Here is a 21,244-nt window from a genome sequence, read left to right as displayed (position 1 = left end):
AGTAAACTCAATTAAAACAAAAGTTTACTTTTTTTTTTTTGTGTGTGTTTAGCAAACAGTAGTCTACTTTACTTAGAGAAATGATTTGTCATTAACTCAAGAATTCAAATCAAATAAAGTTGGACTCGAATATTTTAACGATTAAATATAGCATTGACTATCCATACTTGAGTTCGAGTTAGACCTCATATTTCAGAAATTTCGGACACTAAACTACGTTAGACCTCATAATTGCGGGAAGGTTCGTTTCTCCCTCGCGTGACACCCAGGCCGACCTCCTAATCAGGCGCCGCCAAAATAGAGGCGAAAATCGTCTATTTCGATGGTTCAGATTCGATTTAGTATACATCACGTTCATCAAATAATTTCTCGCGAAGAGAGGGAGAGAGAGAATATGGTATATAACACAGTAAACAAACAGTAACATTCCAAAGGTAGAAGCTGTAAAGCCTCCAGTTGCGGAATAATTCGAAAAGCAATCACATGATGATGACAATATCTCTGAAAACAAAAACCACCAGATGACATCGACAAATTAAACAGCATTTCCCCAAAATCCCATGGGTCTTACGCCCTACGGGGATAATAAGGGCTGTAGCGAGGGCCGGGATTTCTGTCGGGAACGCATGGCGTGTACCGTCCCGGCGCTCCGCGGCCACAATTGCCGGGATTGCTGCCTCTCCCGGAACTTCCCACGGCCTTTCCAGGTTTGAGTCCCGCCACCATGCTGACCAGGGCCTGCTCCGGGTCCAGCACCGCCATCAGCTCCACCTCCGGTTGCCGGTAAGCGATGAGGCACTCGCCCCCGTGGCACCGCCTCGGAGTGGTGGCGTTACCGGCTTCGAAAGCGGCCCTCGCTCCGCCACAGCTGATCAGAGCTACTACAGCCGCGGCTGCGAGCAGGCACCACCACCACGCGAGGGAGAAACGAACCTTCCCGCAATTATTGACTTCCATGTATTCTCTCTCTCTCAACGAAGAGTAGGTGATAAGTGACTCTCTGGCTGCTTGTTGCACGTCTTTATTCAATGGACTGGCCAGACATAGCAATAGGGGCACAGGCGTTCGGACAAAGGTCACGGGGCTACCCAAGAGGTCACTTTGCAGAGGTTTCTTTCGTCCTCATTTCTCACTTTTTAGGGAAATACTTCCACTATAATTGTAAGGAATAATACGATCTCAATAATAAATCTATATATCATTATCACGTATTTAGCTATAGTTATTGTTAAATTATCAGATTAGCCCTAAGATCACTCCGAGTCGATCTGATTTGAACATGACATATGATCTGCTACATTCAAATCAAAGCACACCTTCAGCCTGCCGACATGGTTGGGGTTGGGGCTGGGGCTCGGCTTTCATGTCGACGAATGGCAAGAACAGGCTCGAAAGAAACATCCAAATCGCAAAAGTTCTTTGCCGAAAAAGAGGGCCCTCAAAATCGTGTCTGCTTCCGAGTCTCGTGGGTTATCGTGGATGGTCTGAAGCCATGTGCGGGGGGGTACTGTTGTTTTGGACTGAAGCGCCCTAGCCACGAATCCAAGAAGTTCTTGTGAGTTCTTCACATGGAAATGCAAACTTTGTGTTTTCAAAATTAGTATGGAAAAGTGTGTCGGAAATTCGACATCTTGCCTGCAAAAAGTAATCAAGTTTTAAAATAGTTCAATTGATTCAATTAATTCATATTTAAAAAAAAAGTGATGAAATTTGTCCAAAAATTCATAAACCTATGTACAACGGCTAATTCTGTCATAAATTTTTAATTATGTCTATTCTGTCCTAAACTTATTTGACGGCAGCCAATTTAGTCATAAATCTTTCAATTGCGACATTTGTGTCATAAACATTTAGACCATGGTCCATTTTTGCCATAAACCTTTTAATAATTTGTCAACTTAGTCTTTCGGGCCAATTTTGATCGGAAAAGCGTTGGCATGAAGGTCTAGTTAAGATGGTCGGCGCGGACTTGCATAATTTTCACAATTTGTTAAGAAATTCTGAGTCACTTCTTTTTTTTTACCTCTTTCTTTTTCTTTCTTTCTTTCTTTCTTTCTTTTTATTTTTTTTCCCTTTTTTTTCCTCCACCGAGCCTCATCGATGGTCGGTGGAGATCATTTGCCTTAGGTGACCGCTACCCTCGCTAGCCTTGGGTGAGAGCGGCCATCGACTGGGACTAAATAGAGGGAAAAAGGGAGAAAAGAAAAGAAAAAGAAAAAAATTTGGAAATTAAAAAGAAAAATTACAAAAGTTTTCCACTTCAACAATTTTCATTTGTAAATCGTTAAAATATTTATGACTAAATTAGAAAATCATCGAAAGGGTTATGATTATATTGACACAATTGAAATGTTTAGGACTAAATTGGCAAATCATCAAAAAATTTAGAACTAAATTCACGCAACCGAAAAGTTTATGACTAAATTGGCCGTCATACAATATGTTTATGACTTTCCGGACGACTTTCCGTGAAAAAGTGCAATCAAAGTCATTTCAATGAACAACACCTAAAATTACCCGCATAGCATCCTTAAATTACAATTATGATATGCGGTTTAGGGCTTAATTTCATTTGTTAAACAAAGTTCCAAGACTTTATCGAATCAATTGAAAATTTTAAAACTCGATTAAATTGGCAGATTGCACGTCTCACATATGGTTTAGGATTTAAGGAGCAATTTTCCTAAAAAGTAAGTTCAAATTGTACATTAACTGCAGTTTTGTCACGACAAATGCTTATGTAATAATCTTTGGACGGCTATTATGCGAACAGTCTATTTTTTTTTTTTTTTTGGCCATAAAAATACAATTAATAATTAATTAAAAATTATTGTGGGAGCCACACTTTTAAGAATTTGTGGGTCACAATAGACTATCGTTCTTACGGTCACCCAAAAATTATTATGCTAATAGAATTCTTATTAATATGATGTAAATTCATTTATCTTTTTTATTTTTTCTTGAACGATAGGATGATGGAGCGCGAGGCTCACCGTCCTCTATTCATATCCACACATGCACGAACAGAGGCTTATCATCTTTAAGAGCTCTTTTGGTCCCTCCCTCCGTACTCCTTAGTCGGTACTGAAAAGGATCTGGCCAACGTCGCCATGCGACTCAATTCGACGAAGGCCCTCTTCCTTTGCTATCAGTTGACAGGGGCCCTCTCCTGCGGAACCGCACTTGGAGAGCTCAATGCTGTTAGAATTTGACAAACAATTATAATGAAATAAAGCGTAAACTAAGAAAGAAAAATCAACACAAAATGTATCCTGATTCACGCTATATTAGGGCTATGTCGTGCAGAGAATTCCACTATAATTAGCATATCGTACCTCTTATCACATTCTTCAATTACAAGTGAAAGAAAAAGTTTATAACAATAACTATTCATAGTCCGAAACCCCGTGCTTTCCTGTTGATGGGAAGCATGAACCACGTCTCGAAATTAATATAAGTCAAATAATATGTTTTATGAATTATTGATGTGCGTAAAACATATACTTGACCTAAAATGCTTCGTCAGCCTCCATGCACTGTGTAGCAACCGCTTAACTAGAACCACCCTGCAAAACGAGCTCATTGAAGAAGAAGAAGAAGAGGAAGAGGAGGAGCCGAAGGCATATAGAAGATGAGCAGCCGGCTTGGCCCGCCCAAGCATCAAAGCTGTACTTCACTCAGCATCAAAAAATTTCACATTCTCAACAAAACTTCATTACATAATCCGTTTTACTCGTTAGACAAACATACGAAAATCAGGTTGTCACAAGGGAGCGGGCACGGGCACCGAGTTCTCGGGCTCGATTTCGATGGACCTAAGACCAATGCTCGTACTCGTGCCCCGGAATTGGAGATTCGGGCTTGAGACCCCAGTTCATTAAACAACGTAAAATATTTTTTAGTTCACCTTCAGATTTCAACTAAATACAGGAAAATCTTATTATTTTCCTGAAAAATAACTTTCCAAAAAATATTTTTCAGAAATTTCGTATTTTTTAGGATTCGGTGCACAACCATAACGAAATCAAGCGTAAAAGTAAGAAAGAAAAATCGAGATACAATGTTATCTTAGTTCTCCCTTAAACTAGAGTTACATTCAAGAAATGATTCCACTATAATTAGCACTTTACACCTCTCTATTACATTACTCAATTACATGCAAAAAAGAGTTTAATAGCTATTATAGATATCCGTGATTTCCTATCGATAGAGAATATGAACCACGCTCCAACAATATTTTCCGCGAAACAAACCAACTTTTAGATAGAAATACAACTTTTCGAGCCACAAAAAGTTTCTCCTAACCCGACTTCAACTTTCTTGGTACTTCTTCGGATGGGTCTGTTTGTTCACGTGCCCATCTCAATCTCACTTTTAAATCCTATCAACTTTACATGCAAAAAATCGAATATTAATATCACAAAAAACACCCAAATTGACACACCTGTGATAAATAATTGGTATACATGTGATAATTTTACCTCAAATTAATTTTTTGACCATTAATAACCTCAAATTATTACACTTGTGATAAATTTTACCCCACATTAGTTTCCATTAAATTTGGTTAATATCACCAAGAATCCTAAACTGGTACACTTGTGACAAGTGGAAGGTCAAAATCCTAAATTGATACATCCGCCAACTACTATGTGGTGTACCAAAAGTAAATTTGTCACAAATATATTAATTTAAAGCTTTTCATAGTATTAATCCATTTCTTTTCAATGCCAACGGTCGTATGTAATTGAATTATTTCGATTTCATGTCATAACCTCTACTGCCTTCCTTCCGAGGTCGCGAAAGTCGTTTCTTTGATTGATTTTTTTTTTCAAATTTTTTTTCCTTTTTTCGTGGGCATTTAGTTTTTGAAAATGGGTTTTGATTTTACAGTTTTGTTTTGTTGAAGAGTTGATCATGTGATGATTAGAAGCATAGCTCGAGTGATAATCTACGTGATTATGACATTTCAATTGTCTTTCGCTCCTATCAAATGACCCCAACATGTAGAATTAGTCTTCTATTTTTGCAAATCCCGATCAATGTTGTTTGTCTTTTCATAGAAGATTATTATAAAAAAAAATCTCGACCGGACTGGACCCGGATCGAATATCTTAGACGTATATCATTCGAGTATCGAGTCGGCCGGAGCCGGCCCGAGCTTGGCATTGTTTGGTTTCGGGCCGGATCAAGTCTATATGAGATTTGGCCCGACCCAGCCCATTGACACCTCTAAGTGTAGAAACGGGACGCATTTAGGGAGTAATCATGGATAATCGATGTAGTGCACAAGCAGCACAGCTACGAAGGTTATTCGTACCACTAGATTTACAAAACGATGAGAGCAACTTATGAGCTATTTGAGCCGATCTTGTCAAGTATTGTATACATTCTTATCAAGTTCGAATCGAGTTTGGATATAGTAGTCCTACTCATAAACTCAATTAAAATAACAGTTTACTCTTCTTCTTTTTTTTTTTTTTTTTGTGTTTAGCAAACAGTAGTCTACTTTACTTAGAGCAATGATTTGTCATTAACTCGAGAATTCATATCAAATAAAGTTCGACTTGAATATTTTAACGATTAAATGTAGCATTGACTATCCATACCTGAGTTTGAGTTAGACCTCGACCTCGTATTTCAGAAATTTCGGACACTAAATTACGTTAACACGATTCGACTCGATCAAACCTTCAGTCATTAAAAAGGAGTTCCTAAGCTCCGTTTGCTATTAGAGGATTAATCACGATCATCGAAATTAATATAAGTAAAATAATATGTTTTATGAATTATTAATGTGCATAAAACATATACTTGACCTAACTTGCTCCATCAGCCTCCATGCACTCTGCAGCGACCGCTTAACTGGAGCCACCCTGCAAAACGAGCTCATTGAAGAAGAAGAAGAAGAGGAGGAGCCGAAGGCATATAGAAGATGAGCAGCCGGCGTGGCCCGCCCAAGCACCAGAACGCCTACGCCTGGAAGCCCAACGCCGGCGTCAAAATCAACGAAACGGTAAAACCCCCCAAAATTCGTGAACCCTAGTTCAATCGATTATCTGATTCGCACCGTTCGAATCCCTAAGCAATTGAATCGAAAGAGGGGAGACTTAACTTGATTACCGGCTGTGGATTTAGGAAGTTGGAGGGAGGTTCCGGCCGTACTCCGAGATAACTGGAGTTTGCGCTCGATGTAGAGAGCAGATCGAGTGGAAACGCCGTTACGGCAAGTATAAGCCCCTCGTTGAACCTGCTAAGTGGTAAAAATTGTTTCCTTTGGCATGTTTGCTTGTGCTCATTTGCTGGTTCTGCGTTCAAATTGGTGCTCCAAGTAGTACAGTTGTTCATTGGTGATTCCCTCTATGTTGTTGTAGCCAGAAGTGTTCTAGGAGGGCCGTTCGTCAAGCTTACCACAATCTTTGCTCTGGTTAGTTTCACCTCTCTTTGTGTGCGTTGCTCGAGTTTCTTCAAACTTGAACGGCCATCGGTTCGCCAGCTTGTTGGTCTTCTTCAAAATTGTTCGTCAGTGACTTTTATTCGATATGGAAAGGTTGCGTTGTTTTACTTGCATTCATGGAGGTTTCATGCTGATTTAGGATGTGCCAAGGAGCAGAATGTGTGTGCTAAGTGTCGTTGCCGAGTCGACAGTTTAGTTGGCAGGTAGTTGAGGATTGGGTTTTGCTTTTCGAGCTTCGCTCTCTTTGAAATGGAACTGAATTTGTTTTCTATGTTCCTTCAGAGACTCTTCCGAATTGGAAGCAGAGCAAAAAGCGCTCGAGGAGGTTGGTTTTCGAAATCCTTTTCATTTCTTGTTCGAGGCCCAAGAGAACCTTTCGCACTTTTATTTTAAGTTAAGATGAGGACTGTTTTTTCCCCAATCAACTTTAACTTCTAAAGAGATAAATGCCATTTTTTACAGGCAATTAAGAATGCTCGAGAAAGGGATAGAAGAACTCTACTTCGTGCTGTAAGTTTCCCTAGCCGACTTCTTTTGGCAATTATTGTGGCTTCACGCTGCATTTAGGAGGCATTGCTTGAAATGTCTTCTGGCATGCTCCTTGTATTGGCTTGCAACTATTAGGAATAGTCCATATCATTGCCTACTTAAGAGTGGATTCGAAATTGTCAAATTTCTTAATTGGGTCTTTGGGGTTAGACTGATACTGTATTCTGTTCCTTTTACACTTGCTTGTCCTTTCCCATCGTCCCACCCCGCCCACCACCCCCCCCCCCCTGCGCTCTTCTTCTCTCTTTCCAAACCATCCTCAGTGATGTTTTCTTTTACCCCTTTAACAGATGAACAAGTCAAATGACAATAATTCGGGGAAATCTGCAACTGAGAAAGCAAACAAGGTTGGAGATATATTCCCCTCTTCATCACTTGAGGGTTATGCCAGATCGCGCCAGGAGGGCAAAGCCGGTAGTGGTAACAAGGAAGAAGAAGTGGAGGGTGAGGAGGAAGTGGAGGACAACACGGAGGAAGACAACACTGATGATGAGGAATAAGACTGGAAAGCATGTAAAGGTTTAGACAGCTCCATATTTATGCTGTCCCTGACAGTAAATGTGCAAGCAATTTTGAGAGAGTTGCGAATGGGTTTTGGACCAAATGAATATAGATAATCCAGATGGAAGACGGATGTGCATTCTGTCATCTCCTAGGATAGATGACCCATGCATATTTTTACTTTACCTGCCCATTTCTGAAAGAAGAGCAATGTGTCGTGTTTTTTTTTTTTTTTTTTGGTGCAGCGGCGGTGAGATATTGGCTATGAAATGAAAATGATGAAGAGTTTTGTATAGACTCCTTTCTGCTCGTCTTTGATCCTGTGCTATGCTTAAAATAATGCTTCGACCAATAGAAGGGCTTTGTATTTTCAGACCGAGGAATCATTCCAGTTGCTTCCCCGAACTCAAGTGGTTCACCGGCTCTTGATTTTGTCTGAAACTTCCATTTCAGGTGCCTCCTGGTTTCTAATATCGGGGGACAATGCATGTGTCTCAAGGTTTCTTGGGAACATCCTGTTGCAAGTTTTCTGTACCGGTGCCGGATTGTCAACGTTGCTACCTTGCCCATCTTACGGGGGAACTAAAATAAGATGAAAGCTTGCATTGATTTGATCTCCAGTCCAGAAATTTGCTTGCAGTTCCGGTAAAGGAACCCTTGGGAAACATTAATTATCATCTGGCATTGTGCTGAATAAGAAGCTTTGCCTAGATCTGTGTTCCGAAGAATCATTTTTTTGGCTGAAAATCAGGCGTCTTGGAAAGATCAAACATAAATTATTCATTTTATGGTATCTACGAAGTCAACATCTGAAATAGAAACACTGCTAAGTTGCAGTTAAGGAAAAGATAATCACTTGGGGCCATAAAAATGCTGAAACAGAACTCAGGCAAGACATTGAAATGGCTTCCAGGAACCAATCTTCCCAGACTACTGTTGTGCCCTCTCTTCTTCATCAGCCTCCTCACGCTGATCGTCCTAGGTTCAACAATCTACTTCCAGCGGAATGTCTTCCCTTCCACAGCCGGAATCTCCTGGGAACAGCCTCCTCTACCTCTTTACTTCCACGGCCAAATCTCTGACTTGCAAACACAAGTCGGTGTGTTGCTAGAGCAGATGCACTCCAACACCGAGGAAGCGAAAGCCCTGGCCAAGTTCTCTGATCAAGTCATCCACATCGCCGTGGCTTTGGACAAGATAGCCACTCGCCTATCGCATCACGTAAGCAATCTACCAGCTAACGCCACCGAAATGAGCAATGTCGATGAAGACTCAAGTGATCCAGAGGAATCAGAAGAAGATGCATCGGAGGAATTCATCGGCAATCATGTCTTCAAAGCAGGGGAGCTCAGAAATTACACTTTGCCAAAACCTAACAGGGTCGCGGGCAAGAAGACATTTCTCGGCATCGAAGCGGTTAATCCGTCGATAGGAATGGCCTGCGCGGCAATGGCTTCTAATTTAGACCGGTTCATGAGTTACAAGTTGCTCGGGACGTGCCCAGACGATTGGGACTTGGCTCAGAAGCTCATGATCAGTGGCTGTGACCCATTGCCCAGAAGGAGATGCTTCTCAAGAACACCACCAAACTACACAAAGCCAATGCCCTCAAGCAACTCTCTGTGGAATCAGCCTAGGGATGCCAACATATTGTGGAGCCACTACAAGTGCAAGGACTATCAATGCCTCCTCTCCAACCAAACAGGGAACAAAAGGGGCTTCTTCAAGTGCTCGGACTGCTTCAACCTCTCGAAGCGAGGGTGGGAAGGGCCGGTCAACGAGCCAGAGGAAACTGCCGAGTTCACCATCGATCAGGTCCTGGCCCTGAAGCCTGGGGAGATCAGGGTCGGGCTGGACTTTGGCCCGTCGACGGGGAGCTTTGCCGCCCTCATGAGGGAGAGGAACGTGACGGTTGCCACAGCCACGCTGAACCTTGGGGCGCCCTTCAACGAGGTGATCGCGCTGAGGGGCCTGCTTCCGCTCTACGTCTCGATCGGCTCGAGATTGCCCTTCTTCGACGGCACGCTCGACATCGTGCACTCGAGCCTGTTCCTGGACGGGTGGGTCGGCGCGGAGCTGCTCCAGTTCGTGCTGTTCGATTGGGACCGGGTCCTGAGGCCGAGGGGGTTGCTGTGGGTGGACCGGTTCTTCTGCAAGAAGGGAGACGTGAAGATGTATGGGGAAGAGTTCGAGAGGCTGAGGTACAGGAAGCTGCTGTGGAGGGTTGTGCCCAAGAGTGACAAGTTTGAGGGTGAGTATTTCTTCTCTGCAGTGCTTGAGAAGCCCCTTAGAACTTGAATCTGCAGAAAAAAACCTGTCATGGTGTAAATAAGTCAGGAAATGAGATTTTGTAATGGAAAGCAAATAAATGAAAAATCATCTTTTCGTTTGAAACTCATATCAATTTGCATTTTAACGTCTGATCCTATTTATGAATTTGTCATTTTCCTTTCAGTTTTGCCCCTCTCACTGTTTCAATAAAAGCCCACTTGCCCACTCACTGCCCACCCCTCGGGTTGCACCGTCACCACTCCCCGGCGACCGCCGACCCAATTGAGATGGAACTTGTCGAGCTCCACTGGTGTGAAGCTTGACTCAAGCTCCCCCGGCATTGAGCTCGACTTAGATCTGTTGAGTTCGACTCAAGTCTAAGTCGAGTTGAACTCGAAAGTGATGAAGCTCGAGTCAAGCTCGAAGCTGGCCGTTACCTGAGAAGAGAAGACGAAGTGAGCCTAGTGTGGTGGTGCGATGTCCGTTGGGATTGGTGATGGGAGACCACGGGAGAGAAGGTATGGTCGAGAGACAAAGAGGGAGTAAAGAGAACGATTTAAAGTTTCGATGCGTTTGAGGGTAAATTAGTCATTTTGAATCTGAGGAATCTGTTTGGAAAAGTATTAGATTTTTAAAATTCATGATGTAAATCGATATTGAAGTGAATAGTATATAGAAATTTTTAAAATGAAAATACTTTTTTGACAATACTATCAGAAACGGTACAATCTCAATCTTAAATCCACACACCATCACCGTGATTTTATATAAAGCACTTATTGACTGAAAGATTGTGTGATAAGAAATAATAAATAGTATTACCATGCTAGCAGCTCTTTTTTTTTTAATTATCCCTAAAGATTAATTCACGTCCAAGAAATGCGTTCGCGGTACGACTGCGTATAGCAAATAATGATTTGGGCCGTGCCCACATGCCAATGTGCCATTATCTGGCGAACAATTTTTTAATTCTATTTTTATTTTGGTGAGAAAAGGGTCTTTAGATATTCCATTGCAAACCTAAGCCCGAAGGCCCTAGTGAAGTGGAAAAGAATCGAATCGAGGCCCACATACTTTTGTCTATGAACCGAACCTCCATCAAAGCAGCGGCCCAATTGGCAGCGGGTGCGGTGGCGGCACCGGTGTTCGGTCAGACGGCGAGAAGCAGGATGTCGGCGACAAAGACCCGCAAAACTACAGGGATGGCCTTTCTTGCGCAGCTCAGGTGGAAGGCGAAGTCGATGTAAGGATTCAAGGGTGGAGCCTCAAATGGAAGATTGGAGCAAAAGAGTAGGCCATGATGCAGGAGTGGAAGAGGCGAAACAAGGCCAAAGAACTTGTTAAATGATAAATGTAATCGATCACTGGAGAATTATTTCGATAGCCACTCTTTTCATTTAGAAAGAGGGAGGCAGCGGATTTAAATCTCCACCTTTGAGGAGAGTGGGGTGGGAACGCGTAAGGAGAGAGCAGAATTTTACAATATGATAGAATCAAAATTAAAAATAAAAGAACACGATGGATGTGATAACCACTTTGGAATTTTTAAAAAAAGTCAAACTGGAATTGCGGTCGTGGTGATCTTTTCTGCCACATCATGTCCCAACTTTGAACCGCCATCCTCATGACGTCAAATCGATCAACATTGTTGACTCAGGCAAAGAGCGAATTAAGATGGACGAGCATAGAAATTCCAGCACAAAGGAATGTGCTCTAGGAAACCCTAATTATCCATAAACCCCGCAGCCAACTTGGCTTGTCGTCTTCAACAAGAAGCTGCAATTTCCTAATTAATTTCCCGCCCGCGATTATCAATCTCGTGAGAGGAATTTGCACTTTCGGATCAAATGATCACCCACTCGATTCGATTCGATTCGATTCCTCATGTCTCTTTTCATTCTTTGACGGATTTCTTTTACATTATCTATGACGCGTTTCGGCAACACTTGCAGATTATCTAGAAAGAAGTGAAATGCATTCAACTTTTTGGTATTATTTTCGATATTTTCGATATATTAGTTGATGTTGGCCCTTTGTATTAGTCAATAAAGAAGAAGAAGAAAATATCGACCCTTAATACATGTGTTAATTTTAAGTAATATTCCATTTATTATTTGTTCCTCGAGTGAGCTTTCCTCTGCTGCTGACCCATTACACACTTTCTTTTCTCCCGTTGTTTTGTGAAACCACCGTTACCTGTTCTAAAAGCTGGAGTTTTTAAGTCGGACTTTTTAACGCATTATTAGAGCCAAGTTTTGTCCCTTTCGGATCTATGTCCACCCTATTAGTTAAATTCCACGTGACACTCCTAATCCGGCTTGCACGTGAAAGAGACATCAAAATATTGCACACCACTTTATAATGGGATTTATGTGGCTTTTGTATACACATGGCCTCGCTCTATTTTTACGTTTAAGCATTTACATTGTACTTTCTAACGAGGTTCTTCCATTTTGTCAAGAAACATAGCTGGAACTCGAACCCGAATGCATAACAAAACGGACAAGTCACGAAACAGCATGAGGAAGCTCAGCAGAAAAAGTAAACTAAAATTGTTCGTGGTGGAAGAGTCCATGCAGCGACAACTTTGACAGCAATTGAAACCCCAAACATGGGCTCAAATTCATCATGGTCACTCGTTGCCGTGATGGGCACGACCAGCGAAGGAAAACATACAAAGAAAGAAGAAGTAAACGGAAAGAAAAACAGGAGGCCAAGCCCCCGGTATTAGGGCAGGCGTCAATGGTTCGACTTCAAGCCCACTGTAATAACAAGAAGAGCCCCAGCATCGAACTTTCCTCCCTTCCCCAAGTCATTCCATACTTTTCCAGCATGCTGGCTCCTCCTGTCTCTTCCCTTTCAGGAGACAATGTATATATAAACATTCGAACCCTCGTTCATCCTACGTACCCGGCCTCTGAAAATCCACATCTTGGGCGGACGAGGAGGACAGAGCAAGAGGAGATCGACCACCTTTAACAATGGCACGTTGGGCGAAGCCAGAGGTACGAGGTTGCTCATCTTGTTTAGCTTGTTTCGAGTAAGTTCACGGTTTCTCTTTTTACGTCGATGCGCGGTCCATGCCGGTTTACTGTTTCTTTGAATGTAACTGTATTGCCGGCACGAGCAAGCTATTACCCTTACCGAGTTCATGTTTGTGTCATGTTGTACAAGTCTTGTTTTGAAGGTGATGGCGAGCTGCATCTTGTTGGGGTATGGTTCATATTCTCCCGATGGGAATTGTAGGGAGCAATGCCCCTTGTCGTTGGAGGGCTTTTAATTATAGTTTCATCCCACATTTTATTAGTAGTTTGGATTTGACCCCATGAACACCTATTGCTTATACATAACCTCTTTCGATTGTGATTTAGTGATGTAACAAAGAGGTGGAAAGTGTTAATTATAACGGAATCATGTGTCGGATGTAACCATAGTTTAAGGTTAAATCACGATATATCTTGTGTCTCGATTTTTTTTTTCTCGTTTTTACTTTTCACTTCGTTGTTGTTTGTGCGCCAAATTCTAACATCTTGGATTGACTAACTTTATTTTTCCCCCGCCTTTGCGTTATTTAGGTGTATCCATTGATGGCGGCGATGACATTTGTGACCGGTTTGTGCGTATTTCAGCTCACGAGGAACGTTGTTCCGAACCCCGATGTTAGGTATGTGTCGTGATCTGGACATTCGGATGCTTTTGCTAACAAATATTGTCCTAAAAAGAGTCGGTTCGTAGTAATAGAATTCGAGTTATCGGCGATCATGATGAAATTCGTCGAATTCGTTTGCGCATAGGATCAACAAGCATCATCGGAGGACGGCGGTGCTAGACAATGGCGAAGAAGGAGAGAGATACTCTCAACATGGCCTCCGCAAGTTCCTCCGCACTCGCCCGCCGGAGATCATGCCCACCATCAACCACTTCTTCTCCGAAGATAAATGAAGAATAAACAGCAGAAAATGAGGAAATTCTACGACGATCAAGCGTGTATTTTCTTTTCTTTTTCTCTTTTTATCATACTGAGACTGGAGTTTTCATTTTTTTTTTTTTTATGTGATAAACTGCGTCTTTTCCCGGGTTAAATTCTTGTGTAATTTGAACATTTCTTTACCAAAGACGAAGAAAGCCTATTAAATAAAATAACGTGCATTTAAGGTTCCATTTATTTTGGGAAAAATTCAACATTTCTGGAATATGTTCTATGGAAAGTGATTTTTTTAAAAATAATATTGTAAGGTATTTAGCTAAGACTTGAAAATGAACTAAAAAATTATTTGCATAAAGGATTTTGATTTAAGAAAAAAGGGGGAAAAAAAAAAAGCTTGCAACACGACACAACACAAGGGAAACTGGAAGGTCCGGTCATGGCCATTGCCGAGGCCACATGACCCAAGGTGACCACTCGCTGCGGTCGTGCAACCCCGGCGAGGAGTCGCGCGACCCCCAGGCCTCAAAGCGAGGGAAAAATTGACATGAAAAATTTAATTGATTGTGGGCTTCGTCATGAATTTTCGAAAATGCCGAATGCCCAGTGCTGGTAAAGGCCTTCGGTGGACTTTATAAATGTAACGCACTTTTCCAATGGGCCCCCAAAATTGTTCACCAAGCACTTTTAACATTTGCCCTGAGGACCTTTTAAGGACTTTAGGAATGTATTCCCAAACGCATCCTAGGCCCTCCTCCCTCACTCGAGTCATTCCAGGCCTTCTCGATTGCTGTTGCCCACATCTGCTCAAATTCCAAGTCCTCTGTTGTTACCGTCAAGTGAATCTCTGGCCATTAAAGCCAGAAGACCTACCAGTCCTGTGTCTCCAGGAGCATTTCATTAAACCCCATTCAAGTTCCTCCTAGCCTTCAACCTTCCTTGATGCTCCTCAATATCTGAACGGATTATCACCAGAATACCCAATGCAGAGCCAGGGACAATGCTGCAAATCTGCCATCCCCTGGAACTCATGCTAGACGACTTGCTGTCTAGTAGACAATTCCAGGACTCGAATACGAATACCACCAGGAAACAGAAATGGACCCTCCAGGTTCACGATGAATCGTTGTTGTTATCAGATAGTTGCTTGAAACAACATCAAAAGAAACAACTGCAGCACTCCGCTTCCACCACGGGGATAGGTCCCCTTGAAAGATCTGCAGTGTCCATCTGCAACTGTCGCATAAAACTTTCCAGCTTTTCTCGTTTATTTTTTGTCCCCATTACAAAGATGAAGCAGGGGCTTGTCTGAAGGCATTTTAGCTCTCGAACCGTCACCCTTGACAGTCCCAACTCAAAAGAATCATAATGACTTGGTGGCTAGTTCTGGTCAGCCACCACTGCCATTGACAAAAGAGTGCTCATCCAGTACATTACATTCCTTAACACATCCATCTCCCTCTCAAGTTGTACCTCCCTCGCTAGCTCGAGCTCCAACTTTCTTCCTGCCTCTCATTTTGATTTTCTTCAAACTCTCTCCCCAACCCTGGCAATACATCGATAATCTCTTTCCTTACTTTTTTAACTGCCATACCACCCTCCAGCATCCTGACTGGCCTTCCTCTTCAAAGACAGTTCCATCATTGCCGAGTGGAACTAAAGCATCGCCAGCCATTCTCATTTCCACCCATAGAAGCTACACGCCCTCCTCTTCTTTAGTAAATTCCACTTTGTTCCCCTCCTCTGCACCCTCCTTGTCACCTTCGATAGCATCCTGGAAAAATAAATGAATAAATGGAATAGGCGCGTCAGGAAGAAAGGGGATTAGATACAGAAGAAAGCTGTGAAATGTCAGTCTGGAGATATGTAGAGTGAGCTCAACAGGTAAATCAATGAGGGATTGCAAGGATTGGTTAGCTTGGAAGGTGTGGTATCAGGTTCAGAGCATAAACGTAGTGTGACGTTGTTCTAACAAGTAGGGGAAGGCCCAGAACAGAAATCAGATGAGGGAATGCAAAGAATAGAGGACTAGGAAAAATATAGGATCAGGTTCAGGGCACGACAGTGGTGTAACATTGTCGAAACAAAATAGGGGTGAGGCTCCGGAGGGACATCAGATGAGGGAATAAATGAAGACTAGAAATATGCGAAATATGCGGACTAGAAAATTGCGTAGTTTCTGTATTCTTTCTAATGAAGAGTACATTGGTCTACTTATAATATAAGGTAATCAGATCAATCAAGGATAGGGCAATGTGCACAATCGGGTCTATCCTAGATTTCAGATTCACTGGTTCCATCACCAATACTCTCCCCACCAGTCTAGCTATTTGTCCAGCATTATGTTCAGTCACCTGGTCGTGAGCAAGACCATGAAGCTGCAACCAAACTTCCTGTTCATCAAACCATACATCCTCAATATTCATATGAGCCTCCCACTTCTGCAGATTAAGACAGTCCCCTGTCATCGACCAGGGACCTGCTTCCAGGACTCGACCTGGGCACAAGCCATTTAAAGGAAAACAAGAAAAACAGAGTTCAGAGGAAAAGCTATAGAGACCATTTACTGAACATATACGATAGAATTGGATGAGGAAATGACATCGATTATGAAAAAGAAAAAGGCAACATGGGTAAAGAGGATCATGTTAGAAATGTTTGCAAGGTAAAAGGTGGAATCGGCAGCGGTCAAAGATGAGGAAAGATGGGCTATGAACATGGCGGAAAAAGGAAATTGGAGCGCTGAAAACAGACATCATGCCGAGGCGGCGAGCTCTCCAAAGAAGAGGGAGAGAACTCTCTCCTCCTGATCTCTCGTTGTGAAGGCACACAACTTCCATTAACAAAATTTTAAAAGCAGCGGTCGTCATACTCAACGGCTATTGCTCTTGTTCAACAAGGCATGGATCATGGGCTAGTCATCATGGGCTTCCGTTGAATCCAGCTCCTTCCCCAGTAATTCTTGATCGCAATGTTATTGGGCTGTAGACTGTTCTTCAACTGACCAAGAACAAAATTAGGAGATTGGAGAACGCAATCAATCTCTTAATTTGCTTGACCAATACCAAACAAAATGTTTCATATACTTGATTAAGTGTCCTGAGCACTCTCAATGTGACGTCCTTTCCGAAGCTCAGAGAAAATTACCATTGTATTCCTACTTTCTGCAAAATCTAGTGGATTTACAGGACGCCTCTATGCGGAAATGTAGCCCAAGTTAAGATGAACTTCGATAACAAATTTCCTCTGCGTTCTTTTAATGCTGTTTAATTTTATTATTATGTTATGTTTGTGTGGATTATTTGCTTGTGTTATTTTTTTTAGAATGGATGTTGCGATTTCTAATGCTTTGTAGGTTTTTTGTTAGTCTCATAAACCGATAACCGATACGCGTGATCGGCTAGCTAACGAATTAACCCTAGCATCTAAGGATATCACCCTTCGGATAAGAGGTAGCATGTATGATCCATTGTGTCAAAGAGTCTTTGGAGATTCTTGGGTTTGGGGTTCGGTCGGACATTAGTTTGATTTGATCCCAAGTTTCAGCACATAAAGACGATTAGGCATTATTGTCCAGCATGTGCGCAGGTAGAGTAGGAGGCATCCAAACACGTGCAGGCGATCTCGAGATAGATGGTGACGACGGGGATATTACACAATAATGACATGCATGATTGGATTTAGCGCACGAGGCTCGGTCCAAGTGTCGCCATGTTGCTGGGGAAGACGAATAACATACGAAAACATCAGAATCTGCACCTGTTCTTTCACCTACTAAACCATAGAACCTTAAAGCTCTATGGCTGAAAAGAGGCACGATAGGATAGGAATCCTAACTGGGTTTTCAATCATCTATCAACAATTCTTGATAATGGGTCGCACGTTACTGGTGCATTCAGCATTACAGATGTCCATAAAAAAGAAAAAGAAAGATGGTTGCATGATTCTGTTTAATAGGGTTCGACTTGTGTGCCCGTGATACGTACGTACCACGGGCTTTAGGATCTGATGTTCTGTACACAACTTTGAGTAAGAAATTTCTTGTTCTTACAACAGATGATGTCGGCGCATCCGTTGGTCGGTAATGACGGCACTGAAGCGTGGAAAGTAATCTAGGGCCATGGAGACTTGAGAAACATAAACATACCTCAAAGATTCAGATTCTAATTTTCACGCTTATTAGAAATTGGGGTGATGTATTTTTTCCAAGGGCGAGGACAATGGTAAGGATTAAATTGCAAAAAACCATGTCCTCGCACGTTAAACTTACTTTCTGTTTGTTTCGCAGAAATTAACTTCCAAGAAAACGTTCTTCGAATTTTCCAGCGTTCGGTTTGTGGAAAATAAACTAGTCAAGGGAAACATTTTCCATCCATGGAAAAAAAATTCCTTCAAAAGTGGGGAAAGTATTTTTCTCTTTTTGAGAAGAGGAAAACATTTTCCTCATCTTTCCTTCTTCCTTTCTTTCACATTTCCTTTCTTTTTAATTATTTTTTTTTTAAATTGTAATTTTTTTTTATTTTTTTTAAAAAAATTTATCTACATGGCCACGATCGACGACCCGCCTCGAGCGAGGCCAAGCCTCGCCAGCCTAGTGATGCTTGAGTTCGCCTGCGGTCAATTGCCGTGGCCGGTGACCAATAGAAAATGGGAATAGAAAAAAAAAAAAAAAACATAAAAAATAAAAAAATAAAAATTTTGGATTTTTAAAAATAAAAGAAAAAGCATAAATAAAAATAATTATTAAAATGATTCTCTGGGGGGAAAACCAAATCGGGTTTTTTATACCAAACTCCGAAAAATATTTCCTTGTGCATTTTCAGATTTTAATCAAATGCTGAAAAATATAGTCATTTTTCAAAAATATCACATTTTTCGTGAAACAAGCAGACCATTAAACTTTTTAATTAATGTCTCGAGTTATATATACGCGCGAGCTAAAGGTCTAGAACCGAATTCCAATTGATTCTAGGAAAGCTCTCCTTTATGGAAGAATTCCCCTCTGCCCCTCATGGTGGTAGCTCCCAAGCCCTAGCCTCCCCTTCAGCTTCCTTCACTCCCATTGTCTCAACCTGTTTCTTTTCTTCCTCAATCGAAGCTTTCTGGTCTCTGTCCTCTTTGAGCTTTCGGCGGTTTTCTACGGCAAGTTGTCTTAAAATGGAGGAGGATGTTGCTGCAGATTCTGTACGCACATTAATGAGCAGCACGCATGCAGTTGCCTTGATACAAATTATGCTTCATAGCTCACTTCATTGGAACGACACATAATGTTCGAATATGATGGATTTTAGCTTCATTTTAGCAGCATTTTTCAGGAGGCAATGGAATAGAAAAAGACAATACGAAACGATACCGTCTATTATCCGTGACTTGTTTCCATGCAATATACATATGCGTTGCATGTCCAAACACAAATATCGGTATCAATATCAACAACTTGCTTGATGTTGACATGCCATATAACACGGACAAATCTTGCGCAAGCGCCGTGAATGACGGAGTGCTGATCATTTGTGCATCAACGGGAACTTTGTTATTACTCATCTTGCCTTGTGGAAAAGGACTGTTCAGTTCAGATGAACTAACTAGAGACACTTTATTGGACTTTGCCAAACTAAGAAACCAAACCATCACTTCTTCGACCACGATACGTGCAATTTCACGAGTCATCTCACTAAATACCATGACGATCGATGTCATATTGAAACATATTCTTTTAGAAACAAAGGTAAAAATCGGAGATACAAGGACGGCGGCAATATCATCGGTAAGATTAGACCTTCCAACTCCGAAAAAGGTATGGCACAACCTTACCAAATGTACACAAACGGTCGTCTGTGGAAATTCAATGTAGCAAAACAACACATTAGAATGAAGCGGCTTAACATGACAAAAGAGGAAGGGTCAGAGTTGTTCAGATCTTCGGTCCCCGCTGTGAAGGCCTCGATCAGAACTGCCAGGCATTAAGATCTTCGAATCGAGAAATGGGGCGACCAGATGGACATGCATCTTTTTGCTCCTCGTCCTTCTTTTTTGCTATTCCGAAATAGCATTACATTTATCCACCCTAATTTTCAAAAATCGAAACACGGATTCACGTGGTTCGATTCCCTCACGGCGTCATCTTGAACACGAAGGAGAGAGCAAGGACATCATGCGTGTGAGCGCATTCGTCGCAATAACATTGCAAAAATTGGCCAAGGTCGCTTTCGGTTGCGCATTTTAGCCGTACCGAACTAATGGCCGGGCCTTACGAACAGACCGGTACTTGTCAAGTAATGGGTCGTACCAAAGCGACGATCGCGACATTCCCCCACGAGGGGAGGGGGTAACATGCAAGAATTCGGACACTACTTTCCGAGCCGGGACTCGTTTGTTTCGACCACAAAAATGTGTCCTGCCCTACCACAACAAAGGGAGGGGAGAGCTCAAAACCCTCTTCTTCTTCTTTTTTTCTGAAAATTTGAAGGGCAATCCCCTTATGGCAAAACAGTCAACCGAATCACATGGCCATGGCACCCCCTCTCTTTCCACAATGAAGTTTCCCTAAAATGAGGACTAAATTGAGAAAGAAAGAAAGAAATCGGAACTGAATAGGAATTATTAATAGTATAAAGTAGGGAATGATGAAAGGAACAAGGGCTAGGACAAAAGCATATTGGGCATATCGGTACTATCTGTAATGGGGACCTTCACACATGGGTGGGGGTGGGCTTGGCAAGTACCTGTGGGAGCCAAACACCACCCAACTTCAAAAAAAAATTTAAAAAAATTAATAAAGTTTAATCAAATCAACAAAAATTAGAAAAAAAAAAAGGAGGAAAAAGAAATGTTGGTTGGAATATGCACACGATTGGGGCAGAATAATTGAAAATTCCATTGGTGTGCTGGGGTGGTTTAATAATAATTCATTTCCAAATCTTTTGAAGCAAATCTCCAATCTTGTTTTTCTTCCCCATTCTCTCCATTATTGTTTCTGCTCTCTCTCGCTTATCAATTATTGGAAGGTGATACTATTACCTTAATCCAATGTTTACATATAGTTATCGGATTCGCGCAATGTTTGTAGGAGTCGTTAGAAGTGATAGTTGATCGACGATGTCGTCTTTGGTGTGGTTTCATTTTCTGGTACAGTCGGATTGTGATAAAGTAAGTAAAAGGTATGGACTACTCATTTATGTGTACGCTTAATGTTATGTTTTTTTTTTTTAAATGAGTGTGATAAGTCGCGTCATTATAGGCGCGTTTGGAAGGTAAGAATCCTATTCGACCAACACGCTCGATGTGTCAAGAAAAGCCAACTTAGATGCGGATTGGGCAGCTAAAACTCATAGAAAAATAGCATTACCTCATAATCGGATTTCTTCCCCCCTTTTGCTCTTTGGGATTTACTGTGTACCGAAGCCTGTCTTTCACGCTCTTCCACTTCGAACTAGTTTAAAAAAAAAAAAAAAAACGCTCCGACGGGAATGTATAAAGTTTGTTCTATCGCAACCCTTTGCCATAGAGCCTTAATTGCTGACTAGAGGACTCGATGCATC

The 21,244-nt window shown here is 41.8% G+C and overlaps 3 protein-coding genes and 1 non-coding gene across 5 annotated transcripts; all 4 read left to right on the top strand.

The window, feature by feature from the left end:
- Positions 1-4,910: 4,910 nt before the first annotated feature.
- On the top strand, positions 4,911-5,002 carry LOC115753491. Its single transcript, XR_004016882.2, has one exon. It is a non-coding gene; the product is annotated as a small nucleolar RNA snR60/Z15/Z230/Z193/J17 (small nucleolar RNA).
- Positions 5,003-5,816: 814 nt separating this feature from the next.
- Positions 5,817-7,634, top strand: LOC115753457 (uncharacterized protein C9orf85 homolog). 2 transcript variants are annotated; one of them, XR_007196852.1, is made up of 8 exons: positions 5,817-6,016; positions 6,139-6,260; positions 6,375-6,427; positions 6,597-6,660; positions 6,740-6,782; positions 6,920-6,967; positions 7,075-7,213; positions 7,263-7,355. XR_007196852.1 is itself a non-coding variant. In XM_030692071.2 (7 exons), the coding sequence occupies exons 1-7, from the start codon at positions 5,936-5,938 to the stop codon at positions 7,504-7,506; spliced, it is 621 nt and encodes a 206-aa protein (XP_030547931.1). In that variant the 5' UTR covers positions 5,820-5,935; the 3' UTR covers positions 7,507-7,634. The 2 variants fall into 2 exon arrangements, 1 of the variants encoding a protein (XP_030547931.1); XM_030692071.2 differs by lacking the exon at positions 7,075-7,213 and having other exon boundaries at positions 5,820-6,016; positions 7,297-7,634.
- Positions 7,635-8,793: 1,159 nt separating this feature from the next.
- LOC115753431 (probable methyltransferase At1g29790) lies at positions 8,794-9,903 on the top strand. The gene is made up of 2 exons (XM_048272264.1): positions 8,794-8,934; positions 8,984-9,903. The coding sequence occupies exon 2, from the start codon at positions 9,038-9,040 to the stop codon at positions 9,803-9,805; it is 768 nt and encodes a 255-aa protein (XP_048128221.1). The 5' UTR covers positions 8,794-8,934; positions 8,984-9,037; the 3' UTR covers positions 9,806-9,903.
- Positions 9,904-12,601: 2,698 nt separating this feature from the next.
- Positions 12,602-13,847, top strand: LOC115753458. The gene is made up of 3 exons (XM_030692072.2): positions 12,602-12,783; positions 13,354-13,442; positions 13,573-13,847. The coding sequence occupies exons 1-3, from the start codon at positions 12,760-12,762 to the stop codon at positions 13,718-13,720; spliced, it is 261 nt and encodes an 86-aa protein (XP_030547932.2). The 5' UTR covers positions 12,602-12,759; the 3' UTR covers positions 13,721-13,847.
- Positions 13,848-21,244: the final 7,397 nt, after the last annotated feature.

This window comes from Rhodamnia argentea, chromosome 11 (genome assembly GCF_020921035.1).
Source record: "Rhodamnia argentea isolate NSW1041297 chromosome 11, ASM2092103v1, whole genome shotgun sequence".
Lineage (NCBI taxonomy): Eukaryota > Viridiplantae > Streptophyta > Magnoliopsida > Myrtales > Myrtaceae > Rhodamnia > Rhodamnia argentea.
The sequence above is the reverse complement of the archived record's forward strand: the minus strand, read 5'-3'. Positions and strand labels throughout refer to the sequence as shown.